The sequence below is a fragment of the Miniopterus natalensis genome, chromosome 8 (assembly GCF_054644295.1).
Source record: "Miniopterus natalensis isolate mMinNat1 chromosome 8, mMinNat1.hap1, whole genome shotgun sequence".
NCBI lineage: Eukaryota > Metazoa > Chordata > Mammalia > Chiroptera > Miniopteridae > Miniopterus > Miniopterus natalensis.
In genome coordinates this window covers 46,256,838-46,273,970 of record NC_142088.1, presented here as the reverse complement: position 1 = coordinate 46,273,970, position 17,133 = coordinate 46,256,838, and the positions used below count along the sequence as shown (strand labels likewise).

Sequence of the window (17,133 nt, the reverse complement as noted above, 5' to 3'; positions counted from 1 at the left end):
ATTCCTATTATCATGCTGTTGAAACTTTTCCTATTCTGTCTATAGTAACAAAATCAAGAAAAAATTTAAATGATAACCCATGTCACGGGGCTTCATATTAGATAGCTAACATTTTTCAGAAATAGAATATATTTATCTGTTTGAACATTTTTGTTATTGTCATCATTAAATATTGAGGGTTTTTTAAACAATGGGCCAGCAGTAGCTGCAACATTCAAGATACCCCAAATCACACTCTTAAGATATTGCAAACTGCATTCTAAAGTACCTAGAATCATTCCTAAGACATCCAGAATCTAACTCCTAAATATTTGAAATCACACCACTTTTAATCATAAACAATATTAAAAAATTAGTCATAGCGTCTGTAAGCTGAGTCGTTCCTGAATTATAAAGCTATTAGGAATAAAGTCCCTAACTCAAACCCCCTCATAAAAACACCAATATGGTGCTCACTTTGGCAATACTCATACTAAAATTAGACCAATACAAAGATTAGCATGGCCTCTGAGCAAGGATGACACACAAATTCATGAAGCGTCCCCTAGTTTTATATAAATGTCTAATCACAGGGTTGTACACCTGAAACTAATATTGTACACCAACTGTAAACTAAAAATAAACAAATATTTCTTTAAAACACTATATGAAACAGATTCTACTCTCGAAAAAAATTTTCAACCATAAACAAAATTTAAAAAGCAATCAGAATTTGGGGCATTCCCATTTGGGGTATTCTTGCCTTGCTCTCTACCTGGAGAAAATACCTTTGTTTAAAAGATCCTGGAAAAGCAACTTGGGCCCACCTAATTATCTCTTCAAAGCCAACCACTTCAGTTGCTACCTCAGTCTACATACAAAGGATTAGGGAAACAATATTCATTTTAATGAATTTATTAAATGGCAATTATATTGTACGAATATGTGCTAAGCACTATGAAGGCAATGATGCCCACATGGATCTTATGGTTTATTCAAAAAGATGTGACATATACATCAATTATAGCATAGGAAAATATATGATAACCAACAGTATAAAATGTTCGAAAAGTTTGGAAGTCATAGGGAACAGTTCAATCTGGGCAGATCAGGGAACTTTTATGTAAAAGCTACAGAAATTAGCTGGAGAAAATGTGGGTGGCATGGTGTTCCACATGAAAAAACTTTCTTAAAGGTGTGGAGGTGGGAAAGGTAGAGTATCTGTAGAACAAAAGGGTCACGAGGCTGAGGTCCAACATACTTAAAGGGGAGCAGGAAGCAAAAGCCTACTCAATTTTGAAGGTGGGGAAATCAAATCAGGTGTCCCAATTTCCAGGCGTGGTGGTTTGGACTTCCTTAATTTGGTACTGAATCGCTGTCCCTGCAGTTTTTGTGGTTTTTTTGTTTGTTTTGTTTTTTAATATCAAACATAGTGCCACAAACCAAGGGGTGTTTAGATTAAGCTGAGGGTAGAGGGTAAACAGATAGAGCTTGGGGTTAGGGAAAGAAGTTCTCAATAGAAAACGAAAGAAGCCACTATGTGCCAGGCACGGATAGCATTTCATTGAATCCTAACAACAATTTAGTTATAAAACATTTTCATAGATAAGAAAACTGGGGCAATTCTAGAAGACTTGGCAGCTCGGAAACAAAAAGCTGACTGATGGAAATTACTGGGGTTTAGGGGCCTGGGAGGCAAACATGCTGGAAGGTGAGAAGGGGGAGGAAAATCTGGGGTCGTTGTCAGTACAAATGCAGTGGAAATGACTAACACAGAATCCAAGTGAAACAGGAAGAAAAATGCAGCAAACCAAAAAACAGCCATAAATTAGACTTAATAAGGAGGAAAGAACATATCTAACGAAGAGAAAAAGGCTAAGCTAGATGTCAAAAAGTTTGTGTTCAAAGAGGGACCCTAAGATCTGAGTAATGGGACAGCTTTCAGTGATGAGATGCACCATCCGGGCGGACAGGGGATGCAGACCATTGATGTAGGTTCCCGGAGTTAAGGAAACAGAAGCAAAGTTAGCTTGGGTAGCATGTGGAAAAGCCTACAATAATTATAATGGCAGACAGGAGAGAGAGGAAAACCCATGATTCTAATAGTGAAGTCACTAAAGTTTAAAAAAGAAAATCTAAAGAATGCAGAAGGCTGATAGCAGAGAAGATGGCAAAATAAACACCTAAGTGGTACATCCAGGAAGAAATTTTGGAGTACTGATAATGGAACTGTTGTTATCTGTCAACATCAGTGAAGAACTAAGAAAAATGTTGACTTTTTTATAACTTACTTTGAATTGACAAAAAATAAGAGGAATTGGCTTTATTGCCCCAGCCACATCCACTGCCATTATTATTTTAAAACCAGGATAATGGTATTATTTCAAGGATGGAAGATGATGGCCAGTCTCTAACTTACAAGATGCCTTTCTCACCCAAAAGAGACACAACCCAGGTGGTTACCTGCATCGGAGGTAGAAGCCCACCCAGGACAGTCACAGGTTTCTCAACCCCCTAAATATGGTTCAATGTGCAGACTCCCAAGCTATTTTAATACAAAATAAATAGCAAAGTGCAACTTACTAACATCTAATGAGAATTTAATACAGAACTGTAAGTATTGTTTGCCAATGCTGAACTTTTCTATTTTCACGTACTTTCAATAATTTGTCAAGTTATGCATAACCTTGATGATAACTTTTAAGATTAAGATTATATTGAATGAGTTTCTTCTAGATAAAACCACATCATAGGGATCCAGTACCCAGTATGTTGCTTACGTATTCGTTTGGTGTACACACACACACACACACACACACACACACACACACACACACAAAACTAAGGTCAAACAGCTTAAATTTCTAAAACAGGATTCCTGATAACAAACAGGTGGTTGAAGGTGAGAGGTGGAACAAGACCAAGCATACAACTCATGTAACTTTCCACTTGAAAATGAAATGGAAAATTACGCTTGATTTTATTCCATTTTTCCAATATTTATAAAGATATTAAAAATATCAGCTTCCTAAATCACATCTTCACTTCTTGCTGGGTGAAAGCTTAGTTTTATATGTCTAGTAAACGTATCCACATTTTTAGTAAATTAATTAAATCACTCAATAGTGTAGGAAAAAAAATCCTGCTTGTTTCACAGATAGATTCCTCTGTTCTGATAAATGAGAGAGCACTACATTTTCAAGAGTAGTTAGTAACTTCTGCAAAATCATATTCGGGGAAAGAGCTTGAAAGAAAAAAGAGTCATCTGGAGTGAAAGCAAGCTTATGTCACTAGCTTGCTTTACTTAGTGTGACTTACAAAATCAATACAACTGATGATAGTTCCTCTAGGAAAGGCTATTTTTAAAAAAAAAACGTATTAAATGACTAACAAATATAAAATAGTCCTAAATTCTGAGTCACTTGACTGGGATTGTGGAATAATAGTATTGATATTAAAACATTATTAGAAAACATTTAATACCTTTTAGCATTTAAAAAAAATAGATAACCACCAACTTAGTGATGAATTAAGTATTCTGTTAAAGAAAAGAAAAAAATCAAGAGATATAGAACAGAGGGTTTCAATGAGAGCAGAGAGGAAGTCCAGGCACTTCATTTGCTCTATCATACCTGCCATGAACAGTTGTAGATTTGATGATGTCCCCAGGCAGAACCACTGAGAGTTCAATGTCTTCATCTATCATGCTTTCTTTCTGTTCCATGGCGAACGCAGACGATTCTACAGCATCATCAACTGGAGAAGCATCAGGGTTTTTGGTCTCCGCTGGAGGAAGTGGTGCCTTGGCTTTTGGTTTTCTCCTAAAATAAAAATAAAAGGCAGAAAATGAAGTATATGTATTTTCAAAGTAACTTTTTAATGTGATCTAATTCAATAAAAACACAAAATGTGTGTACATATGTTTTTCACATCTAGAAAAAAAATGTGCCAAAATGTTAACAGTTAGTTAATAAGAATAATGAAAATAAGTGTGTTTTGTGTGGGGGTTTTTTGGGGGTTTTTTGCCTTTTTTATCAGCATATTTTTTTTTGTTTGTTTTCAACAAGATGCCTACATTACTTGGTAATAAAAAGAAACGTGATGACAAAGAGACTGATATTTGCCTCCATAAGTTCAGTTAATGTGTGTTCACTATAGCAAAGCAAAAGTATAGTATTTTCTTTGATGATACATTATAAAAATCCTTACTGTCTCAGGATGGATGGATATCGGTATCTCATTCCCATACTTCATAATAGCTCTTAACTTTGTGCCTTTCATTCTATTTGTTTCCAATCCAGTGTCTTCTACCTCTCTATCCAGATAAACCTGCCTACCCTTCAACGTCTAGCTGAAACCACCTGCTCCCTCCCACTCCTTACAGTCTCTCCCTATAGAGCACCTGCAACAGATTCCATAAATGCACAACAGTTTTCTAGGAACCAGTCTCATTTCTCTGCCTACATTTATAACTCCTTACAAGAAAGAAGCATGTTGTATTTCCCACTCCACTTAGCAATAAACAATAAACTGATTGGTTATTTGATAAATTATATTTCTGTTTCAATGAAAATTGTTATAAATAATTATTCAAGTAAATGTATGTCAGTCCTTACTAGGAAATATATGTATGTCCTTACTAGGACAACCCCATAACAGATTTATAACAGGAATAGGTAGTAGACATCCTGCAAAATTTCACATGGGACAATTCAATGATTTGATGGGTTGAAAAAAATGAAATATAAAAAGAAGTATAAAATAACTATAAATAATGGTATATACATTTCTTAAAGTACTACAAGTTAGAGCTTTTGAAAATGTTACCTTTATTGAAGGCTCATTGCTTTTGGAAAAACAAATACTACTGCTTTCCATTCAGAAAAATATGAAATTTAATTCCTCCCACTCCCCATTTTCTAGGGAATAATACAAATCAAACAAGTAAAAGGGCTTCTTTGTAAGTACCTATATAAAACCCAACTCTTCAGTATTTTCAAAATGTAAGGTCTCACAAATCCAACCACCTTTATGCACTCAGCATCATGAAAAAAAACAGAAGCTTCCTACATTTATATTAACTTTCTAAAATAATAGAGCTTGAATTTTTAGTAGTATAATTGCAAAAATGTATTGAACTTTAGAAAAGATTTTTATAATGGTGACAAAAATAAATACTTAAAAGTGTTACAATGAAGGTAACAAGTTCCTAAAATCTATATGAAGAAAAACTTTAACTGATTTCAAAACATATTTAATCTGCAGAAATTGACCACTCATGTATTCAACAAACATTTATCTTGCAACAATCATGTGGTAGATTCAGCCAAACACTGGGGGTGTAGAGACGATATTGAGGCGGGAGGGTAAGAAGCTAGGAAAACTCCTTGGCAAGTGGAACAGGAAAACTGAGAGATAGTTTAACAGCAGTTTGCAGCCATTTGCTAAATCCTGCCTTCCTTAAACATAGGACACTTAAGAGTAAATGGTTTGCATTTCTCCTCCCCAACCAGAGGGTAAATAGCTTAAATCACCCTATGCTGAAAGATAGGGAGAAATCCCATTAGTGTCATTTGTGCCAACCACACCCAAGAGCAGAGGAAGTTAAGGGAATAAATCTCATTTTGGCACATCAGCATAAAACTGATGACTATTCTATGGAGTTCCTCCTCTAAACTCTCAGCCTTTAAAACCCCTCAAAACGAAGGTCCCCGCACAGGCTCTCCCACCCAGGAGTATGGCCTGTGCCTTTCCCCGCCCCTCGGCCTCTTCTTCCCCCACAGGCATTCATTGATAAACTGTAAGGGACCCCATGAGGCTTGCAACCAGGCAGCAAAGGGGAGCTTCAGTTCATCCCGGGCAAACCCCTGAACCTGTCCCCAAGGACCTTTTTCTTGACTTCTTAGTGAGCCAAAGCAGCCCAGCCTAGGCTCATTTCCCCACCCTCTCCTGTTATCCTAGGCCCTTGTGTCACTGTCCTCAGCTTTTTTTAAGAAACTTATCTTGATTTACTGGTAGATATGATAGACAGATAAATTCTTGAGTTCCTGTTTTTTATACTTTCTGCCATGGTGTAAAATGGAAGAAAATAATGGGTATTTAGCGAACAGGAAAACATTTATGGTAAAACAAGCACATTTTCAACTGTTAATTATACTATTACAGTAATTCCAATAAATGTCCTCTGAAATTCACCTGCATTTGTGTTGTGAAATTTTTCCTGCACAAAGTCAAGAACTCACACTACCAGCCAGGCCAGGCCCCCTTTCCAGTAACAGTATGACCCAGATCCTACCCCTAAAGGGTTTGTGCTCCAAAAGGACTAACAGATACATACAAAATTACAATAAAGTTTGATGATTACTCTAACATAGGTATGCTAAAGCTCATAGGAAGAGAAACTTTCTTAGGAATCCAGAAATGTTTTACAGATGGGAAATATGAGCTGGGTTTTGGGGAATGAACAGAAACACAGGAAAAGATAAGAAATAACTGATATTTCAGGCAGCGGAAAGCAAATGGAGCCGTGAGAGAAAGTGATACTTCTTAGAATTGAACAGTTTGGTAATATTCCACTGAGAAGTCAAAGGAGAGGAGAAATCAGTGAATCAATTAAAATGCTTTTTATAAGAGAGTTTAGTAAGGAGGCTTGGTATAAAATTAATGTGCTAAAGTAAATAGCCTATGTAAACACAAGCAAAAACAAATCAGAAAGTATAATGAAAGCTAAAAAGCTTCCTTTACAATAGCAACAAAATAAATTTTAGAAATTGTTACAATAAATATAACAAGCATTTTAGAAAGTCTGCATGAAGAAAATCTTAAACACCAAATATTCAGCTTAGTTCTTTCTCTTCTACTCCCAGTTTGTAAATCTAACACCTACTTGACATCTGGACTTAGATGACTAACCGGAGTCTCCAACTTAATTTAACTTCCAATTCCTCGTTCCAGCTTCTCCAAACCAAATCTTCTCCAGTCCAAGTCTTCCCACCTTGGTACATCACAATTCTTTCAGTTACTTGGGCCAAAAACAGCCTCTCTCATACACATGCAACACAATCCATTGATAAATTTTGCCAGGTCTATACTGTACCATAAATAGACCCAGAACCTACCAACAGCCACGTTCACCGAACACCTCTGTTCAACGGGTCTCCCTGCTCCCAATGCTGTCACATTACATTCAGTTCTCAAAGTCCCAGCCCAGCACATGGAATGATCCTTTTAAAACGTAAATCAGATCACTGCACTTATCCTCTCCAAAGTCTTGGGACCTCACCCAAAGAAACATCTAGAGTCCCTATGATGTGTCCTCCCTGACCCTGCCCTCCTCTGTCTCCTCTCTTCCACCCTCTCCCTAGGCTCACTGCACTCCAACCTTGTGACTCTTACCTTTTCCTTGAAAACACCTAGAACATTACCGATTCAGGACCCTCCCAAGGTTCCCTCCTGACCTTAAGATAACACCTCTATTTATCTGCTTTACTTTTGTCTTAGGGCTTACCATCAACTAACATCCTTGTTTATCTCCTTCCATTAAAGGGAGTAATTCATTCTATGAGAATAGGAATTTCTCTCCACTGTTCTGAGTCACATGCTTGCAAATATGTAGAACCTGGAACAATGCCTGCCACACGGTAGCCACTCATATTCACGGAATGAATGAATTCAATGGGTACTTTACACAAGATGAGGTACTTAGGCATATAACTGAGAAGGAAAAAAAGTTCTTACCACTATGGAAGAAAATACATTTCTATATCAGAATTATTTAATTGATTATATTTTATTTTTTAAAAGATAAGTGTTAAAATATACATACTGGATTTATTAGCAAGGGATAAATGGGAACTTTAGGGCTTTAAAACAGTTTCCTAGGGAAGGGCAGGAGAGAAGCCCAACCGACACAGGCAGGGAGGTAAAAGCATCAGGAACTTTGTCCACGGTGGACTTGGCTTTCAAAAGGATGGCAGCGAAGGAAGGTCTGACACGTACCTCCTCCTGCCACCATGACCTTCCTATAGCCTGCTTTCATCACTCCAGGCACCTTCCCACCTCCAAGTGTTGCTCATCCTGGTCTCCATATGAATGTCCTCCCCATCCTCTCTGCCTTTACATATATTATCTATCCTTCAAGGTCCAATTTCTTGGGCTGTCTTCCATGCCTACTCTGTACTGTGTCCTCTGAGTCAGAGTTTCAATGTTCTGTGTATGTGGGGTTGTCTCATTTCCTAACGTTCTTTGAGTCTGTGATGAAAACCCATCTCTAATTACTAAAGATAAGCCTCCTTAAAAAAAAAAAAAGCAGAACAAAGCACTAGTTGAAATATTATTTACATAGAACTTCTATTAAGAACATCTTAATGTCCCCTACTATTACTTCAAATAATAAAACATTTGTTACCTTGGCTCCTGAAAATTGGAAAGCATTTGTGAATCAGACCAAGATCTTTCCACAATGAATTAGAAAACCCATGGGGAAGATGTAATGTGTTATTAATTAAATAATAAATACAAAGCAAAGAATGGGTAATCCTGAAAATTCAGAGCAATGAGAGCAAGCTGAAACTAGCTCTGTGGGGGTGTAGAGGCAGGTATCGAGAAGAAATGTGTGACTCAGTTCTTGAAAGAAAAGTAGAACTTAGACAAGCAGAGGCCTGTAGGATCAATTATATGTTGGTTCCCAATTGTAATCAGTTTATATGAAACTTAGCTAAAGTTTGCTGACTACCTAGAATAGATTAGTGAAAAAAATACCAGGCAGAGGCCTGGATTTGGCCTGAATCCGGCCTGAATCCTAAGTAGCTTTAAGACTTTGTTAACTTATTTGACATTTTGTTCACCAGCAAAGATTTTAACATATCATTGGCCTACTCATATCTTAATTATACTTTGAAGCAATAACAAAACTAAATGTCACCCAAAGTCAAAGATACAGTGAAAATAACCAAAAGCTATATAACATAATCTAAGTGTAAGTAATACTGGTATAACTAAAAAAAAAAAAAAAAAAAAAAGTAACACATCAACATGCTATAATTTACTGCTTCAGAATACTAGGTTTCATTAATATTTTTAAATTGCCGTACCTGCCACTGAAGTCCCGGCACCCCTTTTAAACAAGAATGTTTGAGCAGTTCCTTTACCCGAGGGATTTTCACATAGACACTTCTTCACCTGTGGCCTAGTTTAACTATCAGTTTCTGCTCCTCAGAGGCTCCCTCCTTTAACAGCAAACAATAGGAAATTTCACACAAGGGTAGGTGGGGAGGAGGCTACACTGAAAAGATATTTGAGACAGTAAACTTCTCTAGGCCACAGCAAAAATTCACTAATCAAGCCTTAAAAATAACCAGCTACAGTAAATTACTGCCTAAGTAAATCATTGCTTTATCCATTAAAAGTATCTCAGTATTACATCAATTTGCATAATGAAAATTAAGGTACAATTTCACGTTACACAATAATATACTTAAAATATCAAAACTTAATTTTAATGCAGAATTCAGTTGGCATCCTGATGTTACTACTGAGTTGTCTTTTTATCAATTTGATTTACAAAGCACTTTGAAATCATTTGTTCATGGTAATCATTATTCCATCCCTGTCAAGATTAACATCTTAAAATAAATGGAAAGTGGGAATAAAGTAACAGAAATCTATTCAAATACCTCTTCTTAGTTTGAAAAAAAAAGTTTTAAATTGTATTTGAGGTATACTTATATCCTTACTAAGCTACTACGGTCCAATGGGATTTCATGTGTTTGCTGTATTTATATAGTATTCTTAGAGGTTCACTCGGAGAAGTACTATACAAAAGTACAGCTTCGGTATTAGAAACAAAATATAAGAATGGAATAATAACCTGGCCTGCGTGGCTCAATGGTTGAGCATCAACCTAGGATCCAGGAGATTGGGGTTCGATTCCCAGTCAGGGCATCCCCAGTAGGGGGCGTGCAGCAGGCAGCTGACCAATGACTCTCATCATTGATGTTTTTCTCTCTCTCCCTCTCCCTTCCTCTCTCTGAAATCAATAAAGACATATATAATTTTTTTTTAAAAAAGAGAGAGAATGGAATTATAAGTGTTAAAACAAGGGGCATTTTAAGCATTACATTTTAATGAACAAAGTACATTTAACAGTCACCTTCTCTCAGTATAGAAGACTATCAAACAGAAGATGCCTTGCGATCATTGTTGATGAGGCAGTTGTTTAAAATAGCTGGCTGTGTTTTGAGGGCTCCTAATCTATGCATTTTGACTGTAAAGGCCAATTTCTCAAAGAAATTTCTTAGTCTCTCTATCACTGAGTTAAATAAAATAAGAGAAGGTTTTATTAAATAAAAATTTGTTCCAAAGGTGGGCATATCACTGTGCTATGTGCTTGAGGGAATGCAACTAAGAACAACAGAAGGTCTCTTTTTTTTGATAAGCCTAAAATCAAGCCAGGGTGACTATATCGAGTGACTTTAAAAGATAAGCAATCATGAAAGGCAACAAGGAGAGGCCCAAGGCATTATATGACTCCTCACAGACATTCCTCTTGTCAAGGTCTCCAATCACCCGTGTGTCCCAATGTAATAGACATTATCTGTCTAATCTTGGCCACATTTCAGTAAGTTCCTAAGTTCCAATAAGGACACACTTAGCAGCTGCCCAAGCCCTCTGCTTGGGATTCTCTTCCCTCTACTTCTTTGTGTGACAACACTGTCGTCCTTCTTCGCTGCCACACCGCAGTGCGATGCCCTCGTATCCTTGCCTGATTCCAAATGCGGGAGCGCCCCAGAGCTCCTCCTCTGCCCCTTTCTCTTCTCTTTCTACCACCATCACCCCCAGGTGATTTCATCAAACTCCATGGCTTTCAATGCCATCTACAAGTTGGTGGCTCTCAAATTCACATCTCCAACCCTGACCTATCTACTGAGGTCTGATTCATATGCCCAATAATCTCACGCTCATCTCCAATTGTACGTCACATAAGTATCTAATAACGAAAACTCTTGATTCCCCTCTCCATTCCCAGTGCCTATTCACATCCGAACCTCTCCTGGGAACCTTCCCCACCTCTGCCAGTGACACGACACTAACCACCCCATTAACTCAAGCGAAAGTCTCAGGCATAATTTGATTCCTCCGTGTCCCTATCTCCTAGTTCCAATAATCCAGATTCGGTGTATTTTTCACCAGCTCCCCTGCTACCAGCCTGGCAACTAGGATATTTGCCTTCTGACTGGTCTTTTCTGTAGTAATCCGAGTGCTCTTTAAAATATATAATCAGGTCACAACACATCTCTGATCCTTTACTGGCCTCCCCCTGCACTGAAAATAAAACCCAAATTCCTTTCCTTGGCTTACAGATAAACTAGCCTGGTGTTCTCAAAGTGTGACTTCAGAGCAGCACCTTGGAACTTAGAAATGCAACTTCTCAGGCCCTAAAACCCAGATCTGCACAATCAAAAACACTGGGGTAGAGCCCTGCAACCCACATCTGACAACCCTCCAAGTGATTCTGATGTATGCTGAAGTCTAAGAAACCACTAACATCTGCCAACCTCTGAGCCTCCCCTATGACTACTATTTCATCTCTCTGCGCAATTCACACTGGCATTCTTTCCCTTCTTCAAACAGACCCAGTGCCTTCAGAGCTGAGGGACTCACAAGCTATTCCCTCTGCCCAAAATGCTTTTAACCACAGTTCAAATTGTCTGGTCCTTGGGCTCATTCAGAGTTCAGATCAAATGTTTCTTCCTCATAGAGATATTCTCTAACCACCCAAAAGAGGTGCCACCCATCTCAGCCCCCCCCCCCCCACATAAGCCTACTTTGTCTTCCTCACACTTCTCACTATCCCAGTCTCTTATTTACTTGTTTATTACTTGGTCTTAGCCTCTAGAATGAAAATTCTATGAGTGTCAGGGCCTGGCCTGTCTCATTCCCTGCTAGCTCCTAGAACTGCAACAGGCACAGGTTAGGGTGCTCTACAAGCGTCTGTTGACTTCACTGAGGAAGGGAGAGAGGGAGGGTTGTATCAGTTCACGAATTCATAGGACTTTAAGAGTGTGAGGGGTTGCTGAGGATTAAACACTTTTGTAACAGAAACTGTCTTGTGGCTAGTCAGAGGATAGGAAGTCCAAAGAGACCCACATGAGCAAAGATTCAATCCTCAGGAAGATTCTAAATTCTCTACCTATTGGGGAGAGGGGGGACTAGGGATTAAACTGGGACAGACTGACTTCTAGATGGAAAGAAACCTTCATTTTGCCCAGATGTTCAGTGACTTCCCTAAGGCCACATAACCAATCCGTGAGTCAGAACTCAGACGTCCTGGCTGTAGCTTTCCTTGCCCAATGAGGATCAGGATCAATATGAAAGAATAACCTAATTCTGTTACATTTTTACTTATAAAAATGGAACTCATCTTTCAGGCACATTTGACATAATGTACCAAATACAGAGGCAGGGGGTGTTCTCCACATCACACTAAATTCTTATTAGCTAGTGCCTTTGTTTCCCCAAAGTGAGTTCCAAAGTTTCATTAAGGAAACACACACACACACACAAATAGCTTTTACCCCGTTTTACTAATATATTATCAACAGCAGCTAACGCCTTGAATGCTGACTGCACGCTGAAAACTGTCCTAAGTGTGTGGTGTGTGCTATGTCACCCTCACACTGAGCGCAGGCTCCGAGTTCCAGGGGAGGAAGCTGAGAGGTTAAGGAACTGCGCTGGAAGTGACAGAGCGGAGGTTTAAACCTAAATTGTCGGATGCTAACGTCTCTTCACCACTACACTACATCATCCCTTTGAGAGCTGAACCATTGACACAAAATAAACTAACAACAACAAAAAATGAATGTGCAAAGTCAAGTGGTAGAGAAAAAACTGCGCAGTTACTGAACATCTCCTGCTAAGCACTGTGCAGGTGCTGTTTTTCTACATTTAATCTCAGAAGGCAGTTGCCATTACCACTTAACTGGGGGTTACAAAGGTTAAAAAATTTTTCCCAAAGCACACAGAGCCTGGTACCACACCACTGCCATAACCTTGACAAGTGCTGTCCAAATAATCCGATAGTATTTACACAGGAACTCAGAAGCCAAATGTGCAAATGCCCCGCTCACACCAACAGAGGCTGCTACGTCCCCAGGTGGAGTTTTGGAAACAATGTACTGGGAATCAAAATGTGGCAGTGTTCTAAATGGCCCCTAGGGTTACCTTCAATCAGATAACTTTATTTCTCTGGCCCTCCATTCCCTCGTTCACAAAACACAGGTATTGGACCAGATGATCCCAGGCCCCTTCCATCCCTGGCATACAGAGACTCTGCATAATACTTCTGTTTAGAGTCTGAAAATGGAGGCCTTAGATAAGTCATTTTAGGATTGAGAGGGCACAGAGGCTGAGCTAATTTACAAATAATTGGTTGAAAGAGTGACATGGACAGGACTTCCACTCCCAGGGAGCTCTTCCTATGCTGAGAACACTTCTGGTCAGGAAAGGGTCTCCTCTGAGGCTCGCAGGAAATGGTTCCACTTCCAAGTGCCTTTTTCTCTCTTGGCATGCACACAAGGAAAAAATGATGAATAGAGGGACAACTCAAAAGAAAAACTTAAAAGGCTTCTGGTTTCATTCTCCCACACTCCATTTGTTTGCATTCGAACACCTGGAATAGAAAGTCTCTATCACAAGTCACTCATCACTTCAGGTTTTTTGCACCTCCACTCAAATCTGACCAATAATCCAAAGGCCACATTGATTGTACCCTATGTTTCCATTATCTTCGATTTCTTCCCTTCTCCTCAGGACACACACAAAAAATGCACAGATTTCTATTATCCTAATGTCCGCTTTCCTGCTCCTTTCAAGTACAGTTTTATTTCACTCATTCCTTTTGCAGCCAAACATCGAGCCTGCTGTGCAATTTGGTAGCCATGTGGCTACTGAGCACTTGAAACATAACTAGTGCAACTGAGGAACTATATTTTTACTTCACTTTATTATTTTTTTTTAAAGCAAATCCATTTTATTTATTTGCTCTTTATTAAGTTTAAATCCTTGAAGGGTACAGCATTACCTGGATTCTGTGTCCAATGGCCATAGCAGGAAGGTTGCTTTGGAATTTGGCACGAGCCAGGCCACTGTTTCCATGAGCATGAGTTATCTCTCCCCAGATTACTCTGGTTTTGTTCAGTTTGCCACCAGGAGTCACGGTGTTGTTCTTTGCTTTGTACACATAAGCACATCTCTTGCCTAGACAGAATTCAGTTTCATCTTGAGCATAAGCATCTTCGATTTTAAGAAGAGCTGTGTGCTCCCTCTGATTTGGGAGACCTCACGTATAGCAGCAAAAATGGCCTTGGAACACTGCCTTCCAGACATTTTTGTCCTTATATGAGTCCTATTCCCAGCAGGCCTCCGCAGGCTCCAAGATGGCAGACAAAGTACTTATATTTTTAAACTGATACTTGAGTCACTTATTGAAAGACATTTAAGTATATTTGGAACTTGGCTTCCATAAAAGAAGCCATACCCATGAGATTACAGGAGCTGAGCAGGGCTGTTAAGAACAGGACACTATGGACATGACTCATTCATAGAGTCGCCAGGGGTCAGAGCCAACTCAAGGTGTGTAAAACACACATATTTGGAACAACTTGGGTATGTGGATCTATTTTTCAACTATGAATTTTATGGCATCTAACTACAGATCAAATATTTCTAATGAAAATATAGCACTTGAATTGAGATGCACTATAACTGTAAAATACACCCTGCATTTTGTAGACATAGTAACAAAATATTAAATATCTATTAATAATTTTTATATATTAATTACATACTAAATTATAATGTTTTTTATATATTGGGTTAAATGAAATCTATTTCTGTGACAGGCAGCCTCCAGGATGGTCCCCAGTGACCCTCACTTCTTGTGTAACCACCTCCCTTTGCATGTGGACTGGATTTAGTGACTCATGTTCGGTGAAGAGAATGCAGCAAAGATAACGGGTTGTCTGAGAGTAGGTGACCATAAGACTGTGGCATCACTTTTGGACACCCTCTCACCTACTCTAAGGGAAGCCAGCTGCCATGTTAGGAACTGCCCTATGTCCGGCCAACAGTCAGTGAGGACCTAAGGGTGCCAACAGCCATAAGAGTGAGCTCAGAAGCAGATCCCACCCCAGGAATGACGGGAGCCCCAGCTGACACCTTGATTGCAGCCTCGCTTCCTTAACCAGCAAGCTAGAGAAGGCAGGTTCTACATAAACCCTATGCCTCAGTTTCAGCTTCAAGCTCTTGATATTCTTGCTGTGCTCTAAAGCTCCCTCTGCACATGCCATCGCCTGCACACAGAAGATGTCCTCTCTGAAGGCTCCCAGTGAAAATACTGTTTGCATGCCTCATCTTTCAAGAACCGTTTTTATTCACGCATAGAAGTCCTTCCACTTCAACATCGTTCAGTATCTTGTTTACGTTCACAGTGGGACTCTTGTACCAATCCTTTTGTTCAGTAAATAACTATGAAGATCCACCATACTCAACACTGTGCGGATGAAATGGAGCCAATCCAAAGCCAAGACACGGGCCTTCCCCTCTGGCACTTAGATGGTGGAAAGAATACAGAAGTAGCTAAGTAACTAATGCAAGGCAGGAAATGAAGTACCCCGGGGCTACCTTGTGTCTTACGGCATAGTTTTCAATGGGCATCACCTTATCTGCCACAAAAGTTCTTGAGGCGGATATCATGAATATAATTTTTTGTACTTCTGATTAATACATTACCTCTTTCAGAGTATGTTCAATTATTTCTTAAAGAATGAATCTGTTTAACTACAGTTACTCATTTTCTGTTATATCCCTTTCAAATCTTCCCTTTTTCCTCCTTTTAGGAGCTTACCCATTATGTAGACTGAGGTCCAGAGACATAGCCGAATTTCTTTGAAACACTAGATGTTCCAGGTTAGGTTAGTATGAGTAGATGAAGCTTTGTTGTGATTTAGTTGTCATATACCCAGAAAGGCATAGGTTCCCTTAAGCCCTTTAACCACATATCTATTCCAATAAGAGAAATAACTACACAACATATCACAATTTATGAAAGTTAATAGGCTAACAATTTACATCTAAGCCAAAATCTTACTTAAATACACACATATACACACACATACAGTGCTTTAGATAATAAATGCTTAATTTGGCTTCCACATTTTTTTTGTGGATGGGTGTGGAAGGTGGTGGTAGAAGACAAAAATTTCTAGCTCACTAGATATATACAGTATTATCTTCCAGAGACAACATTAAAGACATTCCAGAAAGGCACAAGGTGATAGAAAAGAGGTATATATTTGCAATTAAAAAGAAAAATATCCACATGTTAATCACCAAGGTTACTGATCAAGTTCAATATTGGAAAGGAGTCAAGAGATCTTGGTTTGCATCTGGGTCTGTCCTTATTAGTTATTAATCTCTCTGGAAAGATTTCTTTAATTACAAAATTAGATAATATATCCTGCCCCACAGGGTTACTAAGAAGGTGAAATGGATAGTGTATATTCATTGTCTAGCTCAGTGGTTCTCAAACTTGGCTACACAGTGAACTCCCTGCGGAGTTTTAGGAAATGCTGAGGCCTAGGGCATACTCCCAGAAATTCTGATTTAACTGGCTTTGGGGATATTTTAAATCTCTCCAAGTGAAATGCAGACAAATCTGAAAACCACTGGTCTAGCATAATGTCCAATGCGTGTTAGGTATTCAATTAGAGTTAATGATATACCTTCATAAAAACTTTGTAAACTATGAAACACTGCCTGGAAGTTTCTACTTAAGTTAATCAAGTCATATAAATTCAAGAAGGTCTCAGAACCACTAAATATCACAAATCCTAAAAGAAGTCCAAAAGTTTAGTAATAACATTTCCAAATCCAAATTCCCTTACATTTTGGCTTCCTTTTATTAAAGAAGAAAATCCCTTATGAAAGAAAATACAAATTGCCCTTGATATTTTTCACTGAGGTATATTTTATAAAAATATATATATAAATGTAAACATACTTTTACATACATGTATACACTCAAGGAACCAACACACAGATTAAGATATAGAGTAGGAAAATGTATCTAAAATTTTTAAATTAAATATTAAAATT

General features: G+C 38.5%; 1 protein-coding gene, 1 non-coding gene and 1 pseudogene across 2 annotated transcripts in view; 1 reads left to right on the top strand and 2 right to left on the bottom strand.

Annotated features, from left to right (window-relative positions):
• Window positions 1-4,233, bottom strand: part of COBLL1 (cordon-bleu WH2 repeat protein like 1) — a 56,893-nt gene extending 52,660 nt beyond the window's left edge. The window contains exons 1-2 of the mRNA XM_087819396.1: window positions 4,189-4,233; window positions 3,612-3,865 (exon numbers count right to left, since the gene is read on the bottom strand). Coding sequence (XP_087675522.1) covers window positions 3,612-3,865; window positions 4,189-4,233 — 299 coding nt within the window. The remainder of the gene's footprint in view (window positions 1-3,611; window positions 3,866-4,188) is intronic.
• On the top strand, window positions 449-552 carry LOC148092615 (U6 spliceosomal RNA). Its single transcript, XR_015714968.1, has one exon. It is a non-coding gene; the product is annotated as a U6 spliceosomal RNA (small nuclear RNA).
• A 9,799-nt stretch (window positions 4,234-14,032) lies between the features above and the next one.
• LOC107525804 (large ribosomal subunit protein eL33 pseudogene) lies at window positions 14,033-14,364 on the bottom strand (annotated as a pseudogene).
• Window positions 14,365-17,133: the final 2,769 nt, after the last annotated feature.